The 23,178-nt window shown below is 43.4% G+C and overlaps 1 protein-coding gene across 1 annotated transcript in view; it reads left to right on the top strand.

Moving 5' to 3' along the window:
* The window catches only part of FNDC3B (fibronectin type III domain containing 3B), a gene marked incomplete at its 3' end in the record, with an annotated part of 196,792 nt that overhangs the window by 23,342 nt on the left and 150,272 nt on the right, over positions 1-23,178 (top strand). The window contains exon 2 of the mRNA XM_084267407.1: positions 16,433-16,571. Coding sequence (XP_084123533.1) covers positions 16,461-16,571 — 111 coding nt within the window. The 5' untranslated portion in view covers positions 16,433-16,460. The remainder of the gene's footprint in view (positions 1-16,432; positions 16,572-23,178) is intronic.

The raw sequence follows: 23,178 nt of genomic DNA, 5'->3' as shown, positions 1-23,178 counted from the left end.
CTTAAGGTAAATGAAGGTGATTATGCCTGTTATGTAGATTAATATGTATATATTGGGGTGCATATCTCATGACTTATGTGATCATTGCAAACCTCTGTTATTAGATACAGGGAGACAAAGACCCTGCATGTAGACTACAGGAGATACAGCTGCCAAGGTAAACTATAGAAGTAGTAATCAGATTTATTGTACTGAAAAACAGTGGCTGGAGTCTATTGTGTGAAGCAGGGCCCACTCTTACTTTGGTTTTGGGGCCACTAGCGTGCCTCGAAATGCTGAAAGTTTGGATCCAGCAGTGAATTTGATGCCCCTCCTCTCTACCTTTCTACCTTCTTGCTGCTGATTAGGGTTTTTTTCAGATATGGTTTGAAAGAAAATAAATCTTTGTGACCTCTACCTTATGTTTAGCTATGCGTGACACTAACACAAAGCCTAAACCAAAGGCTTTATTCCTTTGTCTGCCACACCTGTTTCTATTTGGGATAAGGAGCTCACTTGCTTTAGCTCTCCATTACCAGCTTCGCAGTGGTAGGGAACTTGATGACAGATGTAGGTCCCTGTTAGAGTGTCAGTTCTAGGTCTGACAGCTGGTATATAACGTTAAACTGCACGTCATGTTTTTCCCAGAGCGACCCTCCCTAGGGAGAGAAGGATGGCTTCTGAGGGTGGGTTTCCAGTCTGTTAGCTGGTCTAGAAAGTCTGTTGGCTTACCAGTTAAGTAGCTCTGCTGCTGGATACCGCCATGCCTAGGCATTTTTGATCAGTTTTCTGTTAATCTTCAGGAATTCTTAATCCTTTTACAACCCAGTGATGCTCTCAGCAGAACGCAGCTGGTGATGGTGCTGCTGCTTTCTCTGTTTGTCATTAGCATAAGTACTTCTCTGTGTTTTAGACAGGAGGCTCAGCCCACTCGTGTTTGTCACAAGAAGGAAAATAATAGTAACAATTAATATAATAAATTCAAGTAGTTTTCAAAAAAGCCTTTGGGACTAATGTGCCTCAGCGTGTTCTTAACAATAAACATATTATAGGCTGCTCAATTTAGGTGAGAATGACTATCTCATTCATTTGCGTACTGCTAATGTATATGGATGAGAGGGAGGATAATCAGAGCATCCACCGGCTCTTCGGCTACAAATTTTAAGACTCAAGTTGTAGCAGATTGAACTTCGTGTTGAAAAGATAATCAATCTTCTGCATGTGAACAGGGAAGGCACTGAGGGTGAAGTGGCTGGTAATGGTGCTGAATTTCATAGTACTAATTTCTGAGTGTTTAAAACTGATTGCTTCTCTTTGTAGAGCTGTAGCATTCAGTTATGTATGCTATGCTCTAGGCAGTTGCTTTATGAAGTGTAAGGTATCCCTGGCACCTATGGGATGGTAGGGATTGCCCAGCAATCTGTAGTGTAGATTATTCATAACAGGGCTTAATGCAGCCATGCCCAGGAATGCAGAACAAGAGCAGAGAAAAAACTTAGGGCTGAAGTTTTGTCTGAGGCAATGGAAAAAATTAGTTGAATTCATTAAGGATGAGGGAATTTCCGTAGTGAGCATCAGGAGGAGGATGAGAAGCTGAACAGCTGTCTGGTATTGTGGGGTTTCCCTGCAGCACGCTCCATTGCTTACAGACCCGTCAGCAGGTTGAAACAACCCTGAACACCCAGGCTGCCTTTCTGTACCATCCTGGAGTTACGACTGTGATTTTAAACCAGACTATTAACATGTCAAATGATGGGGAAAGATGTACCCTCCCCCTAGAAATTAGAAAGCAATGCAGTCTGCTTGAGCATCTTGAGACCTCTGGAACTTTCTGCTGGACGAACAGCTGGGGTTAATGGGTCAGATTTCATCACTGTTTAACTGTGCATTGTGGTGCTAAGGTGGGTGTCTGTATGGGCTCTGCTCTGCTGTGCGCTGCCAAAACACACCTGGTCTGGTTACAAAGCGAGTACTAAAGAATTGAGATCGTGTCATACTTGGGGTGTTCCAGCTGATTGCCACAAAGTAAGTGTGCCTTGATAGTGCTGCCTGGGGTGTGCAAGCAGTGGCACGGAATCCTGTTGGGTCACACGTTGCTTGTGTCATTCAGGTAAAATGGATCACACCTGAATTTCCCTGGGAAGGCTTTCCCTGTGCTGGTACTGTCCAGCGGTCTGCCCAACTGCAGGCTGTCCCAGGTTGGGCTGATGTTCTGAAGCTTCTGCTGTTAGAGATAAAATGCCATCAGCCCCTTTTTTAATTTTTAAAATTTATTTTTATATATAAATACTATATTGCCGTATTTGATGTGGATTTAATTCTGTAGGGACATGAAATGCAGTGTAGCATTCTTTGCTCTGCCAGGATTTGTGTGAATTTCTCTTGCAATTAGCAAAGTGAGGTGTGTGTCAAGGATATGCTGAATACTGAAGGTTCTCAGGCTACACTGGGGAGTGAAGTGGTTTATATTTATACAAGATACTGAAGAAAACAAACTCTTAAGAATTAGCCTTTTTTATATATTCAGTCTTTTTCTAGTTTGGACACAGCTAGTTGGATTGTCTAACGTTTGTGTGACTGGTGTGTTTTGTTCCCATCTGTTTGTTGGAATACTGTGAATTCAGTGTTATTTGTACCTTCTCCCCACCCTCTGATACTGCTTGCCTTTTTGAAGGTCACGTTCCCCACCCTATATGCAAACCAAGTCAAAGTCCATTTCTTGAGGTTCAGATTTGCAGCTTTTTAAGATGCAAAGCTATTTATTTTAATTTGCCTTTCCCAAATAATCAAAGTTTTGAATTCCAGCTAGAAATGACAAGTGAAATAGTTTTGGAATAATGTGTGTTTGGAGGGTTTGTTTTTCAATGCTTCTTTCCAGAAAACTGAAGTGCTGTGAATGGTTGTTGCTAGAGATTTATCACTGGGTAGATAAGCGTTAGCCATCATAAAAGCCAAAATTACTTTCTTGAAAAGGACCTGAAGGTAAACTTTGCATTGCCAGCAATGAGTTTATTTTTGCATTCTTAAAGCTAGTTACTCTGAGGCTCCTACAATGGATCGGCCCTGTGTTTGTAAGTAGTGAGCAGGTTATGCCAAACTGGGAAGCAAACGTGTTCCTTCTGTGTATCAGCAGAGCAGAGAGGGAGAAGAGGTTTTGGATGGAGTCAGTGGTACTGATTTGCAGTGGCATGGCTTGGGGATTGGATGGGGAATCCCACTGCACGGCCGTGTGCATGTCCCTGTTCCCATGCTCAGCCCATGCAAGACTCATCCCTGTTCATCATGGCCACATGTGTTGGTGTGAGATGGTCCCAGGACAAACAGAGTAAACAGCCTGTGGTAGTGTTTTGGGCTGGAAGGGCTCTCAGCAAGGGGCTTGACAGCAGTGTGCTGTCTGCAACAGGCAGACCGGGAAGTTTATGGTTTCCTGCTGTTTCTCTGGAAGTGTGTTGCATCCATGGGGCTGGGGATGCTGTTAGGGAGCCAGGGAGAGGGAGGGAATCTCCCTTACAGAGCAGAAATAAGTGTGCTTACATTAAGTCAGAGACTTTTCTCCCTCTCCATCAAAAACCCACTGACGTTCAGTAAGACCAACCTTCTCATGCTTGACCTCCATGGGGTACTGCAACTTCCTTTCTGGGGGGTTTCTTAAATGTATTCAGATATTGACTCCAGGCTCTCTCACCTTTGAAGTTTGATATTCAGCTATGGAAATTAATGTCTCTGTCTGTAACAAGGGAAAATGAAGCTGCAGTTACATGTTGCATGAAGCTTGAAAGTTGGCTTGCTCTCTGCTGCTTGTCTGTTTAAGTTTTTTGCTTGACTAGAATTGTGTCATTTAAAGGATGTGGAAAGCTAACTTTAGTTTCAAGGGTTTAATTAACTTCAGTGGAGCTGAGTGTGATTGTATCAATAGGCAAACACAAAAGAAGTACAACTGTGCCCTTTTTGATTAAGTTATAAGTTTGCATTAAAGATTAATACTGGGGAGGAATTTACCTTCCTTCACCTTGTTCAAATTGTGTTTCTTATTACCATCTTGTGTATGTGCCTCTTGACTCTCCCCAAAGACTTCTGTGTTGCTGTCTGAATCTGCTTAATCATTCTTTATTTTTTAAAACTTACTTCTTCAGAGTTGGGTGAGCTTCCTAGTGCATGAGGGCTTGTCTCCAGCACCCAGCAGCATTGCCCCCTTGTTCTGCAGTGTCTCATAAACCACCCGAGCTGCTGCCTCCCATGAAGACTAATTTGGAATGGGAGCCTGCAGGTTAATGTCCTGTGCTGAATGTCTCATGCTTAACTGTCTTATGCTAAATGGAGGCTATGTACCCTTGGATGGACGCAGCTATGTCCTCCAAGATTTTAGGAAATGGCAAACTTGGGCTGTCTATCTGCAGACCTAGAGTAAGAACACGTTGTTTTCCTGCTTCATTTCACCCTTTTTTTTTCCCCTCTATTTTCCTTCCTTTTGGCCTAAGCTCATGCTAACAGCAAGCTGCTGTAGTGTTTTCTCCTTTTTCAAACTAAAAGCAGTACCACAGGATATTTTGGATGTTGCTTTGTAATTAAAAACCCCAGAGAGCTAAAAGTGATGGGTTGCATTCAGATTCACCCTTTTGGGGTTATTCCCACTGGAGCCTGGTTAGCAATGTGCTGTGAACTGGAAGGGGTGTGCAGCTTGTTCTGGGATCTAGGGGAATTCGTATCAATCTAATTATTTTTCACATGATGAAAAATTTCTGAAGGGCAAGGTGTGTTAGGAACCTTCCAGTACTGCAGCTACCTCTCCGTGTTCTGCTAACGCTGAAAGCTGTAGGGTTGGAGTCAGTGGGTGAAACATTAGGAAACTTCAATTAACAAAGACTCACAACTTATTAATGAGTAACTCCTATATCTAGGAGTCACAGGGTTGGGGCTGTTGCCTCTTGACTGCACCCAGGGCAGGCGGAGAGGAGAGCAGAGCATCTCCCTGCCTGGCGCCATGCCTTGTGGCTGCCATTCAACCAGCACTGCTGGCTTTGGTGTACTTTATTAAAAGTAATGTTGGCTTCCCATTTCATTATGCAAGTTGTCCAGTACTTCATTGCATAGCTTATTATTGAAGAACAATACCAATTTATTTCTGTTGAGAATAACTCTCAGCCTTCCATTGCCTGAATGAGTTGGCAGAGAGCAGGAGCTAAATTAGTTCGAAGGGTGAGGGTTCAGGATTAAATTGGATCCGGACAACCTCAATGCTGGTAACCCCACTGGACCATCTCCTGCTGCATCAACAGCACTTAATTTATCCTCCAGTCTGTGTTATAAACTGTGTCCCATTTCAGACAGGTAACAAAGTCCTGAGGTTTTTCCTTTTAAATCATTTGATGCGTAACTGAGACTGACAGCTGCATCGGCTGGCAAATTCACCAGGATGGAGATTCAGGATTTTTTGTCTAGGTAAATAGAGACCCTGAGTCTTCCCACTGTAAAGAAAACAGACCAACCCCTCCTAGTACTTTGCTGCATCAAAAGATTCAGTTCCATAATGCTTTATTAATCAGTGGAAGTAAAAAACAGGTACCTGGGATAGGAGAGGCTCCTTTCCTGCAAGGTGCTGGGTACCAGAAATATCCAGATGAAAAAGTAGTAAAGATTTGATGATCTTGTGTGCGTGGTTCCCTTTGTGTTTGTGGATTTTGGGTTGGTGTTTGGTTGTGTGTTTTCTATCAACTCCTGTCTATCAAATTAAGATAAACCTTGTGTAGTGTTCTGTGTTCATTTTCACAAGGCAGCTCAGGAAAGCAAAGTAACTCCTGGAGATCTTACTCTGTGTGAAACTGAGGGATGGTGAAGCAAAACTTTAAATGAATGTTTCCCTCTGATGCTGAAAACTTCTAGAGTGATGGGGTTTAGGTGGTAGGTTTGGGTGGTAGTTTTTGGGTCAGGATGGGGTTTTTTTGGTTAATCGTGCAGTTCAGGCACTGAGATGCTGTGAGCACGATGATGACAATGAGTTCAACTTTCCTCCTACATGAGAAACTTGTCCAGCAGTCATGCAGAGGTGCTCCCTTGCAGCGGCCGCTCCGTGTGAACGCCTGTTCTTCAGTCCCAGGGCTGAATGGGAGATCTCTGCAGAGCGGTTTCCCACAAGAACACAATGAGCTACTTTGTTAGTTCAGCGTCAGCCGGGAGTCAGGTTAGCGGTGAATGGTGACAGCAGAAAGGTTTGCTATGCACAAAGGTGTGCTGAAACCTTGTAGTAAGAGGAATTTGGTATGCATGCGTTTCAAGTGCCACAGGTTGATAGGATAGATACTCTTTTTTTTTTTTCTTTTTTTCTCCTCCTTCCTTCATAGTTCAGTGCTAAAAAAACTCACCCCATTGATTTCAGTAGATTCTCTGCTGCACAGGAACTCTAGAAGAGATAATCAAGGTCTTTGTGCTATTATTGCAGACATATTATTTGAGAGAGCAGAATAGAAGGGGAGGGTATTTATCACCAAATGCTGTGCTTATCAACTTCTAACCATGATTAATACCTGGGCTATTAAATGGAGGAAGAAAGCAAACATGAAGCACACCCCTTATCTGACTTGCACCTTTGTGTGAGAAATTCTCTTTGTGTGTGTCCCTGGGCATGTGCACAGGGTCACAGCCCTGGTCGGGGACCTCAATACCTAGGCACACACCACTCATAAGACTTTAAGGAGTGCATAAAGATATAAGCAGCACAAATGTCTGCAGGATCGGGGCTGGAACTGTAGGCAGGTGTAGGCCTGGGTTGGAAGGGGTTTGTTCCTCCTCAGGCAGATAGCTGGAATAACTTGGTAGTTGTGTTTAAGCTTCCTTGACTGTCCTTTGTGATGTGAATTTCATTTACAAATTGCTTTTGTCAGAGGCGATACAGAGTGCAGAGAACCCGAGGAGGATTATAATTTAATTAGGAAACATGTGATGTTGTCTCTGTCCCACGAAATATCTCTTTGCCCTTAGGGGACCGGTTTGCGCTGGGGGATGGAGAGCTGTCTGGCTGGGATGCAGAGCTGTCTGGGCACTGCCATCCTCCTCTCCTTGCTGACATGCAGAGGAACTGCAGCTGGAAGAGCTCTGTTCTCTCTTGGTGAGCAGTGGAGGATGTTGGTGCATGGGAAAGGTCCTTGCTTTGCAGGAATCCCATTGGATGTGGCTTTTGTGGTCTTTTAGGACTGCACAGAGATGCTGGGTGCAGTTGGTGGTGTATCGATCAGCACCCAGAACTCTCCTCATCGAATGTGCTTGTGAGGGTAGATGAGGAGGGGAAGCAGTTTGCAGTGTTGATTGCTGCTTGTATTTTTGGAATTGCGTACATTACTTCCATTGGAGTTAAAAGTAGCTGCTATTTAAAGCAAGTTGTGCCACGACAAATTTTATAATTACACATCTTTTAAATATAAATGTTCACGTGAAAAATGTAAAAAAAAAAAAATACAACCCCAAAAAATAGAAAGTGTGGAAGAAAAATACTTGGCTGCTGCTGTGCAAGAAGAGTTAACCTCAGCCTGTTGCTGTGAAACACTGTGAGACTCCTGTGCCTGAAAACTGCTGTTTCTGCAGTGTATCCCTTGTGAGCCCCCTTTTTCTGTTGTGATTAATATGGAGGCAGGCAAGTAAAGAAAGCTGTGAAGGCTTGGAAGGAGGGAAGAGTTATAAATAGCCAAAAAATGACTGGCTTAATTTTTTAGCTTGAAGAAAAAGCGCAGAAAATCCCAAATGGTGAGAGTGAGCTGCGTATGGATCTTGTCTCTGGGTCGCCTGCTGTAGGCTGTGACTGCGGAGTGTGTGCGTGGCTTAGGAGTGATGTTAGAGCAGCAGATGAATTCGCTGCTGTAAAGCTATTTGCCGAAGTGGGAATACTGCGGAGCCGTTGGATTAGCCCGTCTGCCTGGGGCTTTCTGCTCCCCTGTAGCTAATAGAAGCTCAATAAAATTTTCGGAGCCTTCACCTCTGGTGTATTTATTCCTTTACATCTAGTGCCATTAGGTTTTCACCCAAATACGACTGCCTTCGGGGCACGTGTGTGAGGGAGGTGGGCTGGCTTTTCCTCCACAAGTCTTCACAAGATTCACCTCTGGAAAACCAGGGGAAAAAGCCAACCAGTGAAGTTTTCCTTTGGTAAAAGCCTCCTTTGTGCACCAGCTTGCTTGATTCTGGCATTTCATCAGAGCTATTATATGCTGATTAGTTGTACTTGTGAAGCAAGGTACTCCTGCCTGATGCTGTTTGACCTGATCTCCTGTTCCCTGTGCTGGGTTCTGGTGTGTGTTTGGAGTTACTTGTTATTCTGTTTCATTGTTTGTTGGTTTGGTTTTGTTATATTAGTTTGCCTGTTCCTAAGTAGCAAACGTTTCCTATGAGAGATCTGGAGCTGGCTGCAGCGTAAAACTGTTCTTTAAAATAATGGAGTTTCACATCTTACAAAAATGAGGTCAAATTATCAGCCTAAAGAAAGGCAAACTGTTGAAAAACCTCTTATTGCTGTCTGGATGGCTGCTTTAATAATTCACACCAGTGTGGGGGAATAATGCTGTTAACTTTCCTTGATCCCCTGTAGAGCTGAATACTACTGATAAGTCTGGTTTTAGGAATGAAGCATGCCATGGAAATGGCTTTTTTAATTTAAAACAAAAACAAACCAGAGGGGAATAAACCCACCGATTAATTGCAGTGGTTAAATTTTGAGAGGATGTTTATGTTTTTCAGCTCGCTGGAGATAGGATCCAGCTCCTGGTGGCCTTGCTGTCTGTGCAATGGCACAGAGAGCAAGCAGCAGGCACTTTGCAACCTCCTCACAGAATGTCAGTGAGCTCTGTAGGTATGCAGTCCCCTCTAATTTGCTTTCTTTTGTCATAACAGATTTCTAAGATCACGTGTATTTCTCAAATTGCTCTGAAGGAGCCCGCCTGTTTGGATGCTTTCAAATTAATCTACCTTGTTTGTAATTAAACTGGGAAGGAATGCTTTCAGGTTTCAGCTGCTCTTCAGACGGATGTGATTTAACTAAACTAATGAACGCACATCAGACAAGACAAATTCCAGACTGTTTGTGCCTTGACCAACCATCTGTGCGCATACCTCCAGGTACTGCTCATGTCTCAAGAGGCTTTTCTACATGAGCAATTACTACCACTCCTTTTTGAAATCAAGTGGCAAGCCATGGCAGGAGTCTCTTGCGAGCAGCTATGTTTACTGCTCTGCTCTTCCTTGAAAATATAATTGTTATGTGTTTTAATTCATCTTAAATTTCAACGTGCATGGTAGAAAATACACCAGGAAAATGGGAAGGTGTGTATCATCACTTGGGCCTGGAGCATCTCCCCTATGAGGAAAGACTGAGTGAGCTCGGACTGTTCAGCTGGAGAAGAGAAGACTAAGGAGGGACCTTATTAATGTTTATCAATATCTGAAAGATGGGATGCAGGGGGAATTGGCCAGCCCCTTTTCAGTGCTCTGTGGAGACAGGACAAGGGGCAGTGGCTGCAAGTTGGAGCATAGGAAGTTCCACACCAACATGGGGAAGAACTTACCCAGTGAGGGTGAGGGAGGACTGGAATAAGCTGCCTGGGGCTTGTTGAGTCTCCGTTTCTGGAGATGTTCAAGACCTGTCTGGACGCCGACCTGTGCAATATGAGCTGGGGAGCTGCTTTGGCAGGGGGGTTTGGACCCGATGATCTCTCGAGGTCCCTTCCAACCCCTGTGATTCTGTGGTCACTTCCATGCATCAACAGTAATGTGCAGAAGGAGGACTTCGCGTTCAAAACCTGCTTAGTAGGCTGTGTATTAATTTTAAATTTGCAGGGTCTGAGTATGTACAAACCAGTATATGGGGTGTGTATACATACTCCATTTGTACATACTAGCAGGTTTTTTTCCTAGTTATTTTTTTCCACTTGTTATTTTGGAGTTCGTTCAAAATATCTCTTGGAAAAAGCACCCATTTCTTCAATTGTGTAATGATCAGCAGTGACATGATTTGACATACCAGACTTTGTTATGGTTCTTCAATTCCACATCCAAATGCCTAGAAAAGAGCAGATGGTTCCAAGAATATTTCTTTTTATGGAAGAAGAATAACATGTGCTGCAGGTAATGACTGCTGCAGATGCAGGAGGATTTTCTTATTTTCATTGCTTTTCACTGTTTCTTTCCAGAAGTGAGGCTGCTTCTAGAAATACTTGTGTATTTTCAGGGCCTGTGTTTCTAAAGCTGCGTTTGACTTCTCAGTGGTGCTAAGTGGGCATGAGCTACATGAGAGGACATGACTCTCTACATACGTGGCAAACCACTTGAAGTGACTCTTAACTTCCTCTGGCCTCGGTTATAACAACTTAAGTATCTGAAGGTCAGTGTATTGCAGTAGACAGGGAAACCTGTCTACGTGCAAACTAACTGTGCAGATGATGGTAGAGGGCTTGGGGCTGGTTGTGTTACTAGGATGTGGTTTGGAGGATGCAGTTCAGATACCACACATGGGTGCTTTCTGTGGTTAAAGAACCGCCAATTTCTGAATGTCCTTGCTATAGAACCGGGTTTACCTCAGGACAAGCCAGGGGAAACAACTGGTAGGGAGGACAAACAGTCACATTTTAATTGACTTCTGGTCATTAGATGCATTATATCAGCAAAAGACTTAGACTTCTGTTGTCACACCTGAAGTTGCTTTTCCCATCGTTGTATAAACTACTAAGGAAGTTCCTGATGGATTTGATTACTTCTCTTGCACAGCAGTTGTTGCACTCATTGGAGAAGGTGACTTACTACATGCGGAATGATAGGAAAGGGGCTTATGTAAAATATATATAGATATATAAAATGATCGAAAGGAGGTCATATTAGACTGCATAACCTGATATTAAAAAAAAAAAAGGTAAAATACATGGTTCTGACACAAGCCTCTCCTCTCTAACTTCAGTGGGATCTGTTTTGTTATTGTGAAGAACTGCCTGAGAAAATTTATGTTTCAAGAAAGCCATTTGGGTTTTGGGGGGGTTAATAGATTCTGTCATCTTTAAAACCACTCTCCATGTCTGAGAGTCTTTACAAGGAATGCCTTGGGTTAATGTTCTGAACTGGGGACTGGACACATGTACCATATGTACAATACTGTGTAATTTCTAGGGTTTATCGTAAAGGTAGGGTAGTTTATGATTCCTGACGATGACAGTTAGACATTTATCCTGATAGGAGGGGAAAGTTGAGCAAGAGTGGGCCTCTGGCTTTTTCGGATAGTTGCCACTGCTGAATAGTGTTTGAGCTCAATCCCATGGGAAGCAGTTTGAGAAATGGATGGTTCTGTTGAGTGATGTGGCTGGCAGCCAGGAGGGCCTGTGGCCATAGCTGGCTCAGGAGGTGGCTGGGCCATGGGCAAACTCTCATCATAAAATCCCAGACGTGGGTTTGGGTTGGAAGGGATCTCAAGGCCTGTCAGTCCCACTCTCTGCCATGGGCAGGGACACCCTCTACTAGCCCGTGTTGCCCAAAGCCCCATCCAGCCTGACTTTGAACACTACTAGGGAGGGGGAATCATGCTTAAGGCCAAGTCTTGCAGAAAAACTAGAGTTTTGCAGTGTTTGGGCCTGTGCGTGATCTTCATCATGTTGAAATTGTAAGGGGGGGAGGTGGTGTGTTTCTTTTAAGCTGGAAAAAGAAAGTTCTTCCTCTTCAAGTCCTTAGCTATATGTGTTTCAGTTATTTTCTGTAGCAACACTGGGATGGAAGGTGGTGTAGTATCTTACTCTTTGTGCAGTATGCTTTTTTCTAACCCTAAGTAAGCACCGCACACGTGTGGATGGGCATTTCATGCTGGATTTTTGCTGTGTTAAATAAGCCAGGACATGTGGTGCTGCTGGGTATCAGAAAGCCACCTGTCATCTTTGTAGTGCTACCGCTGTAACTCCAGATGCTTCCGATAAAAAAGCAGGACACTGTGTTCAGTGAGGTTTCATGGTCTGCTGTGGGGAAGTAAAAAAAATTCTGCCTTTGCAGAGAGCAGTCACAGGACTTGAATATTCAGAACTCTGTTTGCTTTTGCCAGGCTCTCTGAGTTTGCTGTAGCTGGAAGAGGTTCTTCAGCTTTGAAAAAGACAGAAGGTAAAGGGGGTGGGGGGGAAATCACAAAAAGAAAAATGTTCTTGGCTTATGCCCCCGTTCATAGTGTGGGTAAAACTTTCTAGGAAAAATAGGACTTCGGTATCTTGATGTGGTTCGCACTGCTTTTGGAATTTCAGGAGAACTCTGATGTAATCTGGTGGGTAATATTAATTCACCATACATGGACATTGGTTTTTAGATAGAAAATTAAAACACACAGAAGAACAAAATGTAACTCTCTGGTGCCATGTGCAACTAATCTATCTATTACTAATTCCCATATTGAATTAATTTAAGGAAATGGAGTCTGTGATCAGTAGAAGACTGAGGTACTGAATTGAAAACTGTTTGTAGCAGTAACTTGCAGACATCAAAAGGTTTGGAAGTTTGGTTTGGGGAGACAAACATCAGGCTTGGATGGTTATTTCTTTTTCCTTGCCCTTCAGCAAGATGGGAAGCTGCGATTTCCCGAATTCCTAGAGGTAGCTAGGCAAGGAGATGCAGTCTCTAGCTCTGTGTTGGCGTTACTGTGGTCAGTCCTAGCCAAACCTGGGGAATGTAGACACGCAGGAAATATCTCTTTTAAATTTAAATATAGTCAGCTTTGTAGACAAAACCCCAAATTTTGAGTTAGGACCTGAAAAAAAAGAGCTGCGGGTTAGGATTTGGCAGTTCATATTTTAGCGAAGGAAGAGTTCTCATATCCTGAAATGTGACCTGGCTCTTTGAGTCCTTGTCTGGTGGTTTCTTTAAACGATGTTCCCCAGTTTATAGGGAAAAGAAAGTACTTGTACTCAGACCTCACCACCTTTGTATTAATCACATTTGCTTGTAGGAGCATCCCCCGTAGGGGGAACGCCAGATTTAGCAGGGCTGTGAATGCACAGTGCATAAATGTGTTTCAAGTAGGATGGATGAGCAAACAAGCTGTGAGAGCGTGCGAAGCCCTTTCCAAAGGTTTTGACTTGGGTGTGAAGTCTGCCAGTCTTGCAGTAGATGTTTTAACCCCATCTCATCTAACTCCGCATGGAGAACATCTATGAGAAATACCACTAAAACCAAAAACGCCTGTGGCCAGTTGTGCTTTATGGCCAGCCCTGCTGCTGGCATTACCACTGGCCAGCTTGGACCAGACCTGACAAATAAAGGATGGCCCCCTTATTTCTTTCCATTTTTTTTCCCCTTTAAAGTGAGGCAAGTGTAGACAGGGCTGTAGTGACAAACCATTAATAAAGCGAAAGGAATGCAGCTGTAAAACTTTAAATAATGACATGTAGCAAATAAATGTCAACATATTGGTTGTTGTGCCTGGAATGGAAACATTACTAGGAAAATACGTAGCTTCAAGCTACAATTTGTGTGGGGTTTTTTTCCTTAAGAAAATAGCATTGACGTGACGGTTAAGCTGTGTTAAAGCTGGGGCTTTTACATTCAGACTAGAGGAACGTGTCAGTTACTTGGGGATGAGGGGGTATTGTTTTACATGGGTTTAAAGGAGTTCCTGGGAAGATTGCATTAATTTTAATATATATGAATATATGTGTATATATACACACAAACTGTAGCTCTGTGACTACATGTGTAATCAGTGTAGTTCATGGTACAACTGACAGTTGGCTAAACCAACCTGTCTCCATTGAAAGCTGCTAACTCCGTTGTTCTCACTGGTGTTCAGTATTAGGCTTTCTCAATCCTTTTCTTAATCCCCAGCATCTAAAAACTAGTTGAAAACCTCACATGTTCTACTCCTCTTCTTCATAGAATCACAGAATGGTCTGAGTTGGAAGGGACACCAAGGATCACAGAGCTCCAACCCCTCTGCCACAGGCAGGGCCACCAATCCCCAGGCCTGGATCGGCAAAAGGGTGACCAGGGCCCCATCCAACCTGGCCTTGAATACCTCCAGGGACGGGGCATCCACCACCTCTCTGGGCAGCCTGTTCCAGCCCCTCACCACTCTCTCTGTAAAGAACTTCCCCCTAATATCTAATCTAAATTTTCCTTCCTTTAGCTTTAATATTTTTCTCATATTTGTAAAGAAGCAGCCTGCCTCCCCTTACCCCTACCCCCCCATCCCCCCAAAAAACACCCCCCAACGAACCCAAAAATCATGCTGTTCCCCTCCTTCCCTTCTACCCCCCAAGCCCTGTCACCTGTGAATATTGGTTGTGGACACGGATTTCTCTCAAAAAGAAAACCTCAGACAGTGAAGTAATGAAAACCCACAAAAGTTTAGGAAAAAGCTCCAAATATTGCAAAACTTCAGGAGGAAAATGTGTTGAGCAAAGCTTCTGGGCTGTAGACCATGTAATGTTTGGGTCAGAGCTTTGAATGACTAAGCCAGGAAGGCTTTGGTCACTGGTAGATGCATGATGCTGGATCAGAGAGCTGATCCCGTGGGCTGCAGGAGTGCTTAGCAAGTGTCCTTGCTCCGTGGGTGTGTGTGCAGGGTGGGCTGCTGAGGGTGACGGAGCTGGCAGGACTAAACCACTCCTGGAACAAAGCAGTTGGTGCAGGCAGGAGATGGGACCTGACACCTGGCTGTGGGTGTACCATCCTCGTGACAGCTGTGTCTCAAGTTTTCCAAGAACTTCTGTCCTGTAATTGAGTCTCAGATAAAAGGAAGGATTTCCTTTAAAGGTGGATGAAAATAGATTGCCTCTGTTTATGTCTCAGTGAAGTGATGAGAAGAAAAGTGGCGTTTTCACATGATGAGAACATTGGAGAGAGCTGTGAGAGTTGTGCTAAATTTGATAGAGTTAAATTAAAATCTTGGTCTTGAGATGTATGGCTGGAGGAAATGGGGCTAAGTTTGCACATCTTCTGAAAAACAATGTGCTTTTAGTCTTCCAGTGCCACTTAGATGTGAAGGGGCCCCATGTGCTAAGAGTGAAAGGATAGATGTGGGCACTGCCACTGCTTTGAAATCCCACAGGAGTGATTTGAAATCACTAGGAGTTCCAGCTCCCAGGCAGGCTGATGTTTCTGATCATCGTGTTGCTCCGCAGGTGACAACTGCTATGAGGAAGAGGTTGATGAAAATGAAGACAACGTGCTTCAGTACAATTCCTAACTTAGATGTACACCAGTATTTTTAAAAAGTAAATCTAAATTCTGGCAGGACCTGGAGCAGAGCAGCATGGGGGTGGTGGAACTGCAGCTCCAGCCCCAGTGAGGTTGGCCCAGCCCTTTGTTCCCTCTGGAGCAGATGAATTCAGCTCCCAGTTTAGGGCTCTGTGGTCAAGCGCTCCCTGTAAATATAACATCCCACAACTCTTTCCTTGCGAGCAGGGGTTTCCCTCTTGCTCTTGGACAAAAACTTCCCTCTCTGTGCTCTGGTGGTCTTGTGCTCCGATTACTTTGCTGTCAGCAGTTGCCTAACAGTGTATTTGTTTTCCTAACGTGAATTTGTGATGTATGTGAAGTTATTTAGGAGGATTTTGGGATTCTCTGGCATAGGAGGTGATTAGCACTGGGTTTGCATGTTGGTTTTACCTAGGAGTTCTTATGCAGAACTTGAGATATATGATGTGATTTAGGTCATCCATCTTGGCCACTAAAGAACTGGATTGTTGTCCCGTAAAACAGTGCAGTGGTAGTTTTAGTGCTGGATTAAACTTGTTTTTACAAAGCAGTCTTCCCGTGGTTGCAGTGGTGCGTACGTATGGCATCACTGACTGTGAAGGGTGTGTGTGTGTGTGCTGGAAGTGCTGTGTGATTCTTGAAGTTTGTAAGTGGGATCTCTCCATTCTAGTCTGTTGTGCTCTGTGTCGCGTGAGGGGTTCGGAGCATGGGGACGTGCTGTGCCTCCTGTTCAAACAAAATCCTTTCTCCTTTGCATCATGGTCGAGTGGAAATCGGGTGCCTGCTCTTGTGTTACAGGTGGTGGTTCTTGATGTTTGCACCGCCCTAGAAAGAAAACAAAGGTGTTTAGCTTTAAACTGTGGGTGTGGAGTGAAACTGATGTGACATTTTAACCACATGGATGATGCAGTTCCAAGAGCTGTGGTACCAAGCAGGATCCTGATTTTTAGGAAAGCAAATCTTGCTCCAGGTGTCTCAGAACTTGCCTGTTTCAGCTGTGTGATGAGGGCTGGGGGTTATAACTGTGGGAAAGAGCAGAAGTCTGGCTTGTTGGCTTTTGTAAGTCTTGCATGGAAAGTTGACTTTCCAAGCTCTTGATCGAACAGTTAAAATCCTCCGTTCAGTGCCTCAGATTCCCATATGCATCCTGTTACAAAAGCAGGTCTCCTGCTACCTTAATGGCAAAATCCACCTGGATGAAGGTGACCTTTTAAAGTATAAATGGCTTTTCCAGGGTATTTAACTGATGCTTCTCTTGCAGGAAGCCCGTTGAGGAAAATTCTCCATGAATGTACGTCACAATGATGATGACCGACCAAATTCCGCTGGAGCTGCCACCGTTGCTGAACGGCGAGGTAGCCATGATGCCTCACATCGTGAACGGCGACGGATCACAGCAGGTCAGTGGGCGTTGACATAAACTATTTCTGGGCCACCAAGGCATTTTGAAGATGAGGAAGATAGTTTTCCCTAGCACTGGGGAGGGTAGAAATTTGCCCTGGCAGTGGAAAGACATTAAAAGGAATGCCTAAGTGTTCCATGAAATTTAATGTGATTATTTGTGGGTGTGTTCACTGAAGTTAAAATAATGGGGTTGAAATAATGGCTACGAAGGGTACCTCTTGGAGGCCTTTGCAGGAAGTTTGTCTCATGCTTTACTTGTGCTACCTGTTGTCCAGACGTCTCGCTAATACCTGTGGTTAGACTTGAAGAACTTAAACCAAAAATGCTGAGATTGTAGAAAGGGGAAAGAAGGCAAGAAATAGAGAATTGAAGAAAGAAGTCCTGTGATGACTAATGGTCTTTGTTTAGCAAAGTGTATGGATCCTGACAGTCCTATATTTTACTCTGTGCTTCATTATAAGCCTTGGAGGAGCAGAAGTGGATTTTGGGTGGGCTTTTGAAGGAAGGCAAGTTTATGGCCACTTTCATATTTGTCTGGGAGATACTCTCCAATGAGGTTGAGCTGAAGTAGGTAGAATTATAAGACCATAGCAATGCTTTCATGTCAGGTCACAGCCTGGAGGTGCAAGCTGGTTGTTGGTAGGTTCCCCAGTCTATCATCTAGGGTTACTCTTTCTCTTTGGAGAACATCTACCCTAGCAGTTTTTGTGTGCTTCCCTCCTGACTTGAGGTGTTTTATCCAAGTTAGAAATAAGTTGTTCTTCATGAATCAATATAAAATTAAATTCTGTTTACTTCTCATTGCCTTGATCATTTGTTCCTCCCTCCAAGTTGTGTTTTGAGCTAGACCAACCTTGAGAGGAAGAATAATTTCTGCTTTTATAAGTTTCTAAGTCTGTTTATCTGAGTTCTCATTATGCTACATATTTTCATTGCTGTGATTCCATGTGAGCAGAGAAATGCTTTTATTTCAGAATGGTGTGCTTCACTTTGAAAAAATAGAAAAGATATCTTTTAATGGCTCTTATTTACCAAGGCCAATATTAACATGCTGAAGTGAAGGAACAGTCTTACTGATACTGGATACCCTTTCCTCCTTGCTGGAAACCATTTATCAGGTTAGACTGGCCTGTGGGTCCTTTTGTATTACAGAAAGAATAAGTGAAGTCTTCTGAGCCCTCCTCTTGAGATGGAACTCTTAAGTCCGATCTTGGAATTTCCCCATCAGTGGTGATTCAGCAGCTCTAAGTGGATGCCTCTGTTGCTTTTAAACTAACTTATCTACTGTTTTGGAGCGAGAGGAATTGCTGACGTACTGGAAGTGCATTGCTGCTTGATTTGCTGGGCTATGCAAATGTGACTCAGCAGAACAGCTCTGGGCCAGGTTCTTTTCCTGCGTAAATGCTTGTTGGATGATGCTTGTACACCTCATTGCTTTATCTCTTTAAGTACTTGTAGCTGGAATATTAGTTTGCTTTCAGACTTCTTTCGGCCTCTAGTCTGGATAGGCAAAGCCTAGCTGGTTTATGCTTCATCATTTTCATCCTGTTCTTTTAGTTTTAACTGATGCCTTCACCTTATTAGAAGCACAGTTCTAAAATGGGATGAAGTTGGAATAAATGCTTTGTTTGATCTTTGCGCACAGTAGCAGCAAATGGGCTCTGTTAATTAACAAGAGTTGTATGTCACGTAGAAGCAAATGTTACATGACTATTGAAAGAGATTTATCTGTCTTACTTGTGAGGCAGGAGCAGCCATTGGATTAGATTCAGGTTAGAATGATGTCCTCAATAAAGATGGTTTATATTGTTCAATAAATAGGTGCTAAATATATTATATAATAAATAAGGACACGCGCTTTTCTGGGGTGTAATTACAGTCTCTGTTAGAAGCTGGCAGTAAGAAAGCATCACAGCTTGTCTGGAGAGAGATGAGGCTCGTGGAGTTCTCCAGGCTGCAACATGGCCAGTACCTCGTGCTCTGGAGCTGACAGTATTGGTGCTGATGAGATGCTCAGGGTGCCCTTACTCTTGCTCACCCGGATGTGGTGCTGGGTATGTGAAGCCTCGGCTGTGCCAGCGTGGTAGAGCTGTGCTACAGGTTGTACCTGGGAATGCTGAGCTTTGGAGCAGAGGGTTTTTTTTCTCCAAAAGCCAGTTCTTACACATGTAGAAAAAAGCAGACTGGAGTTGGTGAAACACCTTCGCTTTTACCAGCAGCCAGGCAGAAAGCAGTGCCTGTAAACAGCCTGGTATTGTAAGACAATTGCATAGGAACATTCAATTATTTTATCTTCCTGGGGATAAGTGCTGCAGAGCTGTACAGGGCAGAGCTAGGAATGTCTCTGCTGCTTGACAGTAATCCCTCTTCTCTGGCTTACCCAAATGGCATTTCTAGCCCTGGCTTTCTTCTTTTTTCTTTTTTTTTTTTTTTCTTTTCCTTTCAGTTTCCCACACTTAATTTCCACTACTGCTGACAGTATTTAATGCTTTTATGTCCCTTCCAGAGCTGCTGCTTACTCTGTTTCTGCCTCTAATCCACTTGTAACTCCTGCGGGGATTCGGGGAGTGATAATTAACCTTTTGGTCCAAGAATTTCAATGTTTTCCTGTAGGTACTCCACTGCAAGCTCTAAAAAGCTTGGAGTATAAAGTGGAGAGGCATCTAGCTGTGCCATAGCATGTCCGTACAGAATGCTGGGCGCTTTGCTTTGGGAAGTTTTATTTCAGCTTGGTTTGCTCACTGCACCTGCAGTGCTGTAGCAAGTTTTCTGCTTGCCTGCTCTTTGTAAAGCCGTGTTTACCAAACCCTGTTTTTACAGTCCTTGGCTCAATCCCAGCCACTGGATCTAAGTGCTTTGTGTTCTAGCACTCGTCTTTTAAGGTCATATACACTTTGAATACGGGAGATGAGAGTACAAGGAACAAGGTTTGGTACCTCCCTGTAGTACCAGTTCGTGCACCTTGCAAGAAGTTGCAACCTGGCAGGGTTTGTTCTGTACCCGCACAGTAGCTGAGCTGAGGGAATGAACCTTGTGCCAAAACTTGGAGTTACTTCTTGATGCTGTCTTGGAAATTTTTAGATACACTTACAGAAGTGTCCTTTTTTGGGAGAAAAGGGGATACTGGTTATGGAAAGCTTCTTTCAAGAAGGGAAGGGTGTATAACTGGAACACATCTAAGGTTACCTGACTTGAGAGGCCATCACAAATGGCTGAAGGATACAGGATAATGACATTTCCTTCTGTTTAAATATATCAACTATTAAAGCAGATTCAGTGGCAGAACAGATGGCAGACACGTAGTATAAGCAAAGTTAACCTACAGGCAGCCTTTGCTGTCTAGGAACTTTTCTGAAGGAATTTGAGCCGGGGGATATTGGTGGGCAAACTCCATGACTGCTCTTACCTGTGTGTGTGTGTGTGTGTGTGCATGCGTGCTGTGAAACACACAACTCACAACAATTTTATGAATCTTAAAAAATCTTGTGTATCATGGTAATATGTTACACAGATATACTGATTTTTACTGATTTTTTTTTTTTCTTTTTTGGAGTAAGTTGGAATCACTTCATGCCTCTGTTTTCTACCCTATAGGGGGAAAAAAGGATCATTAAGCCCAGAACACTATTATAAAAGCATTAATTTTTAAAAGGCATTATTTTGTTGTTGAAGATAAGGCATGTGCCCTGACTCTTGGTTTTTTTTTTGTTTTTTTTTTTTTTTTTTTTTTTTTACTGAAAAGAGGTTAATAGTATTTATCCTGCCTCGTGGAAGGGATTCCTGAGAAGAATGTAGCACACAGGATGGTATAGATTCTGTGGTACTTCCAGCAGGACGGTGATGGAAATTCATCAGGATCTGGGGCACAGACTTCTGAAGCAGAATAGAGAGTGGACCCAAGTGATTACTCTGGGTTTGGGGTTTTTTTTTTTTGTTCAGGGTTTTTTTGGTGTGTGGTTTGCTCAATTTTTTTCCAAAGATGCAGGATATGCACTAAATAAATTGTAAATACAGTAAATTTTAATAATTCAAAGCATTTGTGAGGAACGTGTGACCAGATGGCTCAGGTGGTGCCTATGATGCTGTGCCCCTCCCAGCTGTATGAAGCATCATATAGCTCAACAGGGAAGGGAAAATTCACCACATTGGGAAAATCTTCAGGTAGAGTTTTAATATGCCAAAGCACTGCAAGTGCCTGTTTGACCTTAGTAAGGAAAAGGTTCTCATAAAGTGAAAATACTTTAAAGCAAGCATTGGACTGTACCACATCACGTGGATGGAAGCTTGAACCCCACATGTATAGATAAACTAATACTATACAAAACAGTATGCTCTTGCTCCTTATCAGCTGGCCTTTTCTGTCTTTGAGACACTTTACCCATGATTTATATATCTAGTTATGTATTCCTGAACCTGAGCTTTACACCTTTGCTGGACTTGGCTGGCAGGTTCACTAGTCTCTTGCCCTGCTCATGGTAGGCATGTGAGTGGGATGGTAAGAGCAAGGGGGATGCAAGTGACACACGTTTGGCTTTGGACAGGGAGCATTTGTTACCAAATTGGGTGTGTGTGATTATAAATATTTATAGTAGCTATGCAACTTAGTAACAATAATCAGTCTGTAACAAACATGACTTGAAATAAAATAGAGTAACATTCTTAAAGGCAAAATGCATGCCAGAAAGATGTGCCCTATGGAGATGGCAAGCTTTAGCCTAGGTAAGAGGCAGGAGGTAAGGCTGGGCTTCAGCACTGGGTGGATTAAACTGCTGAAGCAAACATCTGAGCACTATTTAGGGAAAAGAAAGAGCCCTTGAGACAGTGTCTTGACACCCTACTTGCAGCTGTTAAAAGCTCCAGCTTTTTGGATGTGAGTAGGACAGGAGACTGAGATAGGCTGGGGTGTCTTCGTTTGCATCCTCATGCTGCCAGGGCCACAGGGCCGCTCTGTGGGCTCAGAGCTGCTTTCCCAGCTCTCTTCTCTCGCTGCCATCTCATAAACGTGCAGGCTTGGGATGATGAATATTGGAAGAGACATAGGGCAATTAAAGATCGTCTGTGTTTGTTTTCATTAAAATGAAGACGTTATCTTTAGACTTTTTTATTGCTTTCCTCAGATTTTTAATTAAAAGCCTCAGAAACAAGGCATTCACGAGATCCCATGTGTAGACAGAAAGAAAAGCTGCGGTCCAGGCTGCAGAATATGGTTTTGCTGTTCAGGAGGATGTGGGAAAAATAAATCTTTGACATACTTAGTGTGTACAAACAAAAGAAGTCACAGTGTGCCTCATTTGTTCCAAGCAATTGGGACAAATTGGGGGCGTTGGCTGGAAAATGCCCAGCTTCTGCTTCTCAATGTGTGCTGGCTTTAATGGCTTGACCTCCACTCTGTGGCTCATTAGTCTGTGCTTTGTGATTGCAAGCACTCAGGGGGTTATGTGCAGCATGGGGTAAGCGCAGAGGGGTTTGGGTAGTGGGGTGAATCATACGGACAAACCCCCGCACCCCAGCTTTGTGTGGAGAGGAGAGGCTGGGGCTGGGTTGCTGCCTCATAGGAAGGAGTCAGTCTGCCTGTGATGGGGGACAAGCTATGTAGGGTGTTGCCTGAGGAGCATCCCCATTGCAGCTCCTGGCTCTGAGACCACCTTGGGCTACATGTTGCCGACTGTCCTCCCACATCAGTTGCACGACGGCTATTCCTGCCTGCTCTACATGCAGCTGCCTTCCCCCAGTAACAGCCTGTAAGTGTTTTTTCTGTTCCAAAGGTGGTTAATTTGAGCATCATTGCAGAAGAAATGTCTTTTAATATCTTCAGAACTTCCTTTTTTTTTTTAACATTTAACAGCTACAGCACTTTATCCCAGTTGCAGTTCTTGCCTGAGTGTAACTTTTAAGTCCATTATGTGCACTGATGGTTACTGCTTTTAGCATGTGTTTTTTCTGTACCACTCTGGGTGGAGGTGGATTTCTTCACTGTTCTGAGAAGCTCTGCATAGCTGGAAGTGGCCAGGGAGATGACCTTTTCAGCTATAGGTAAAAGCTTTGTGGCTCAGGGCCTCAGGTTTTCTTCTCGTTCCTTTGGCTCTTTTCTGACATTTTGCTAAAGGGAATGAATTTCCCAAATGTTGGTGTTTCACCTTCTGTGGCACAGAAAAATGTGACTCTAAAGCCAAAGATCTGGTAGGCTGACAACATTAAATGCAAAATGATGGTTTAATAGAAGTCAAGCTCGTTGACCTCCTTAAATCTTCCAGCTCATCCATGTATTTAAACATCCCAATTACCAGTAAAACCAGATCAGTTCTGGCTTTCAGCCTTGTGAAGTCTAGGAGATGAGATGATACAAATCATACACGTTGCACAAACATGATTTTTATCAATACTGAAATGTGTGCTCAAGAGTCCAGAAACCAGGATTAGTGTTACTGGATTTTAGGTGAAAGCTGTGGTGGAACTTGTTGCAAATCATCGATTGAGAGAATAAAGCACTCCTTCACAGCAGCAATGTAATCTTGGAAAGGTTTGTAGTTTACTTGCACAGCTAATAGTTGAAAAATGTTATCCTTTCAAAATACATGATATTTAACCTCAAAACAAGATCCC

Source organism: Gallinula chloropus, assembly GCF_964237585.1.
Source record: "Gallinula chloropus genome assembly, chromosome: 8".
Classification (NCBI taxonomy): Eukaryota; Metazoa; Chordata; class Aves; order Gruiformes; family Rallidae; genus Gallinula; species Gallinula chloropus.
Note: the sequence above shows the minus strand (reverse complement) of the source record. Positions and strands in the feature narration are given on the sequence as shown.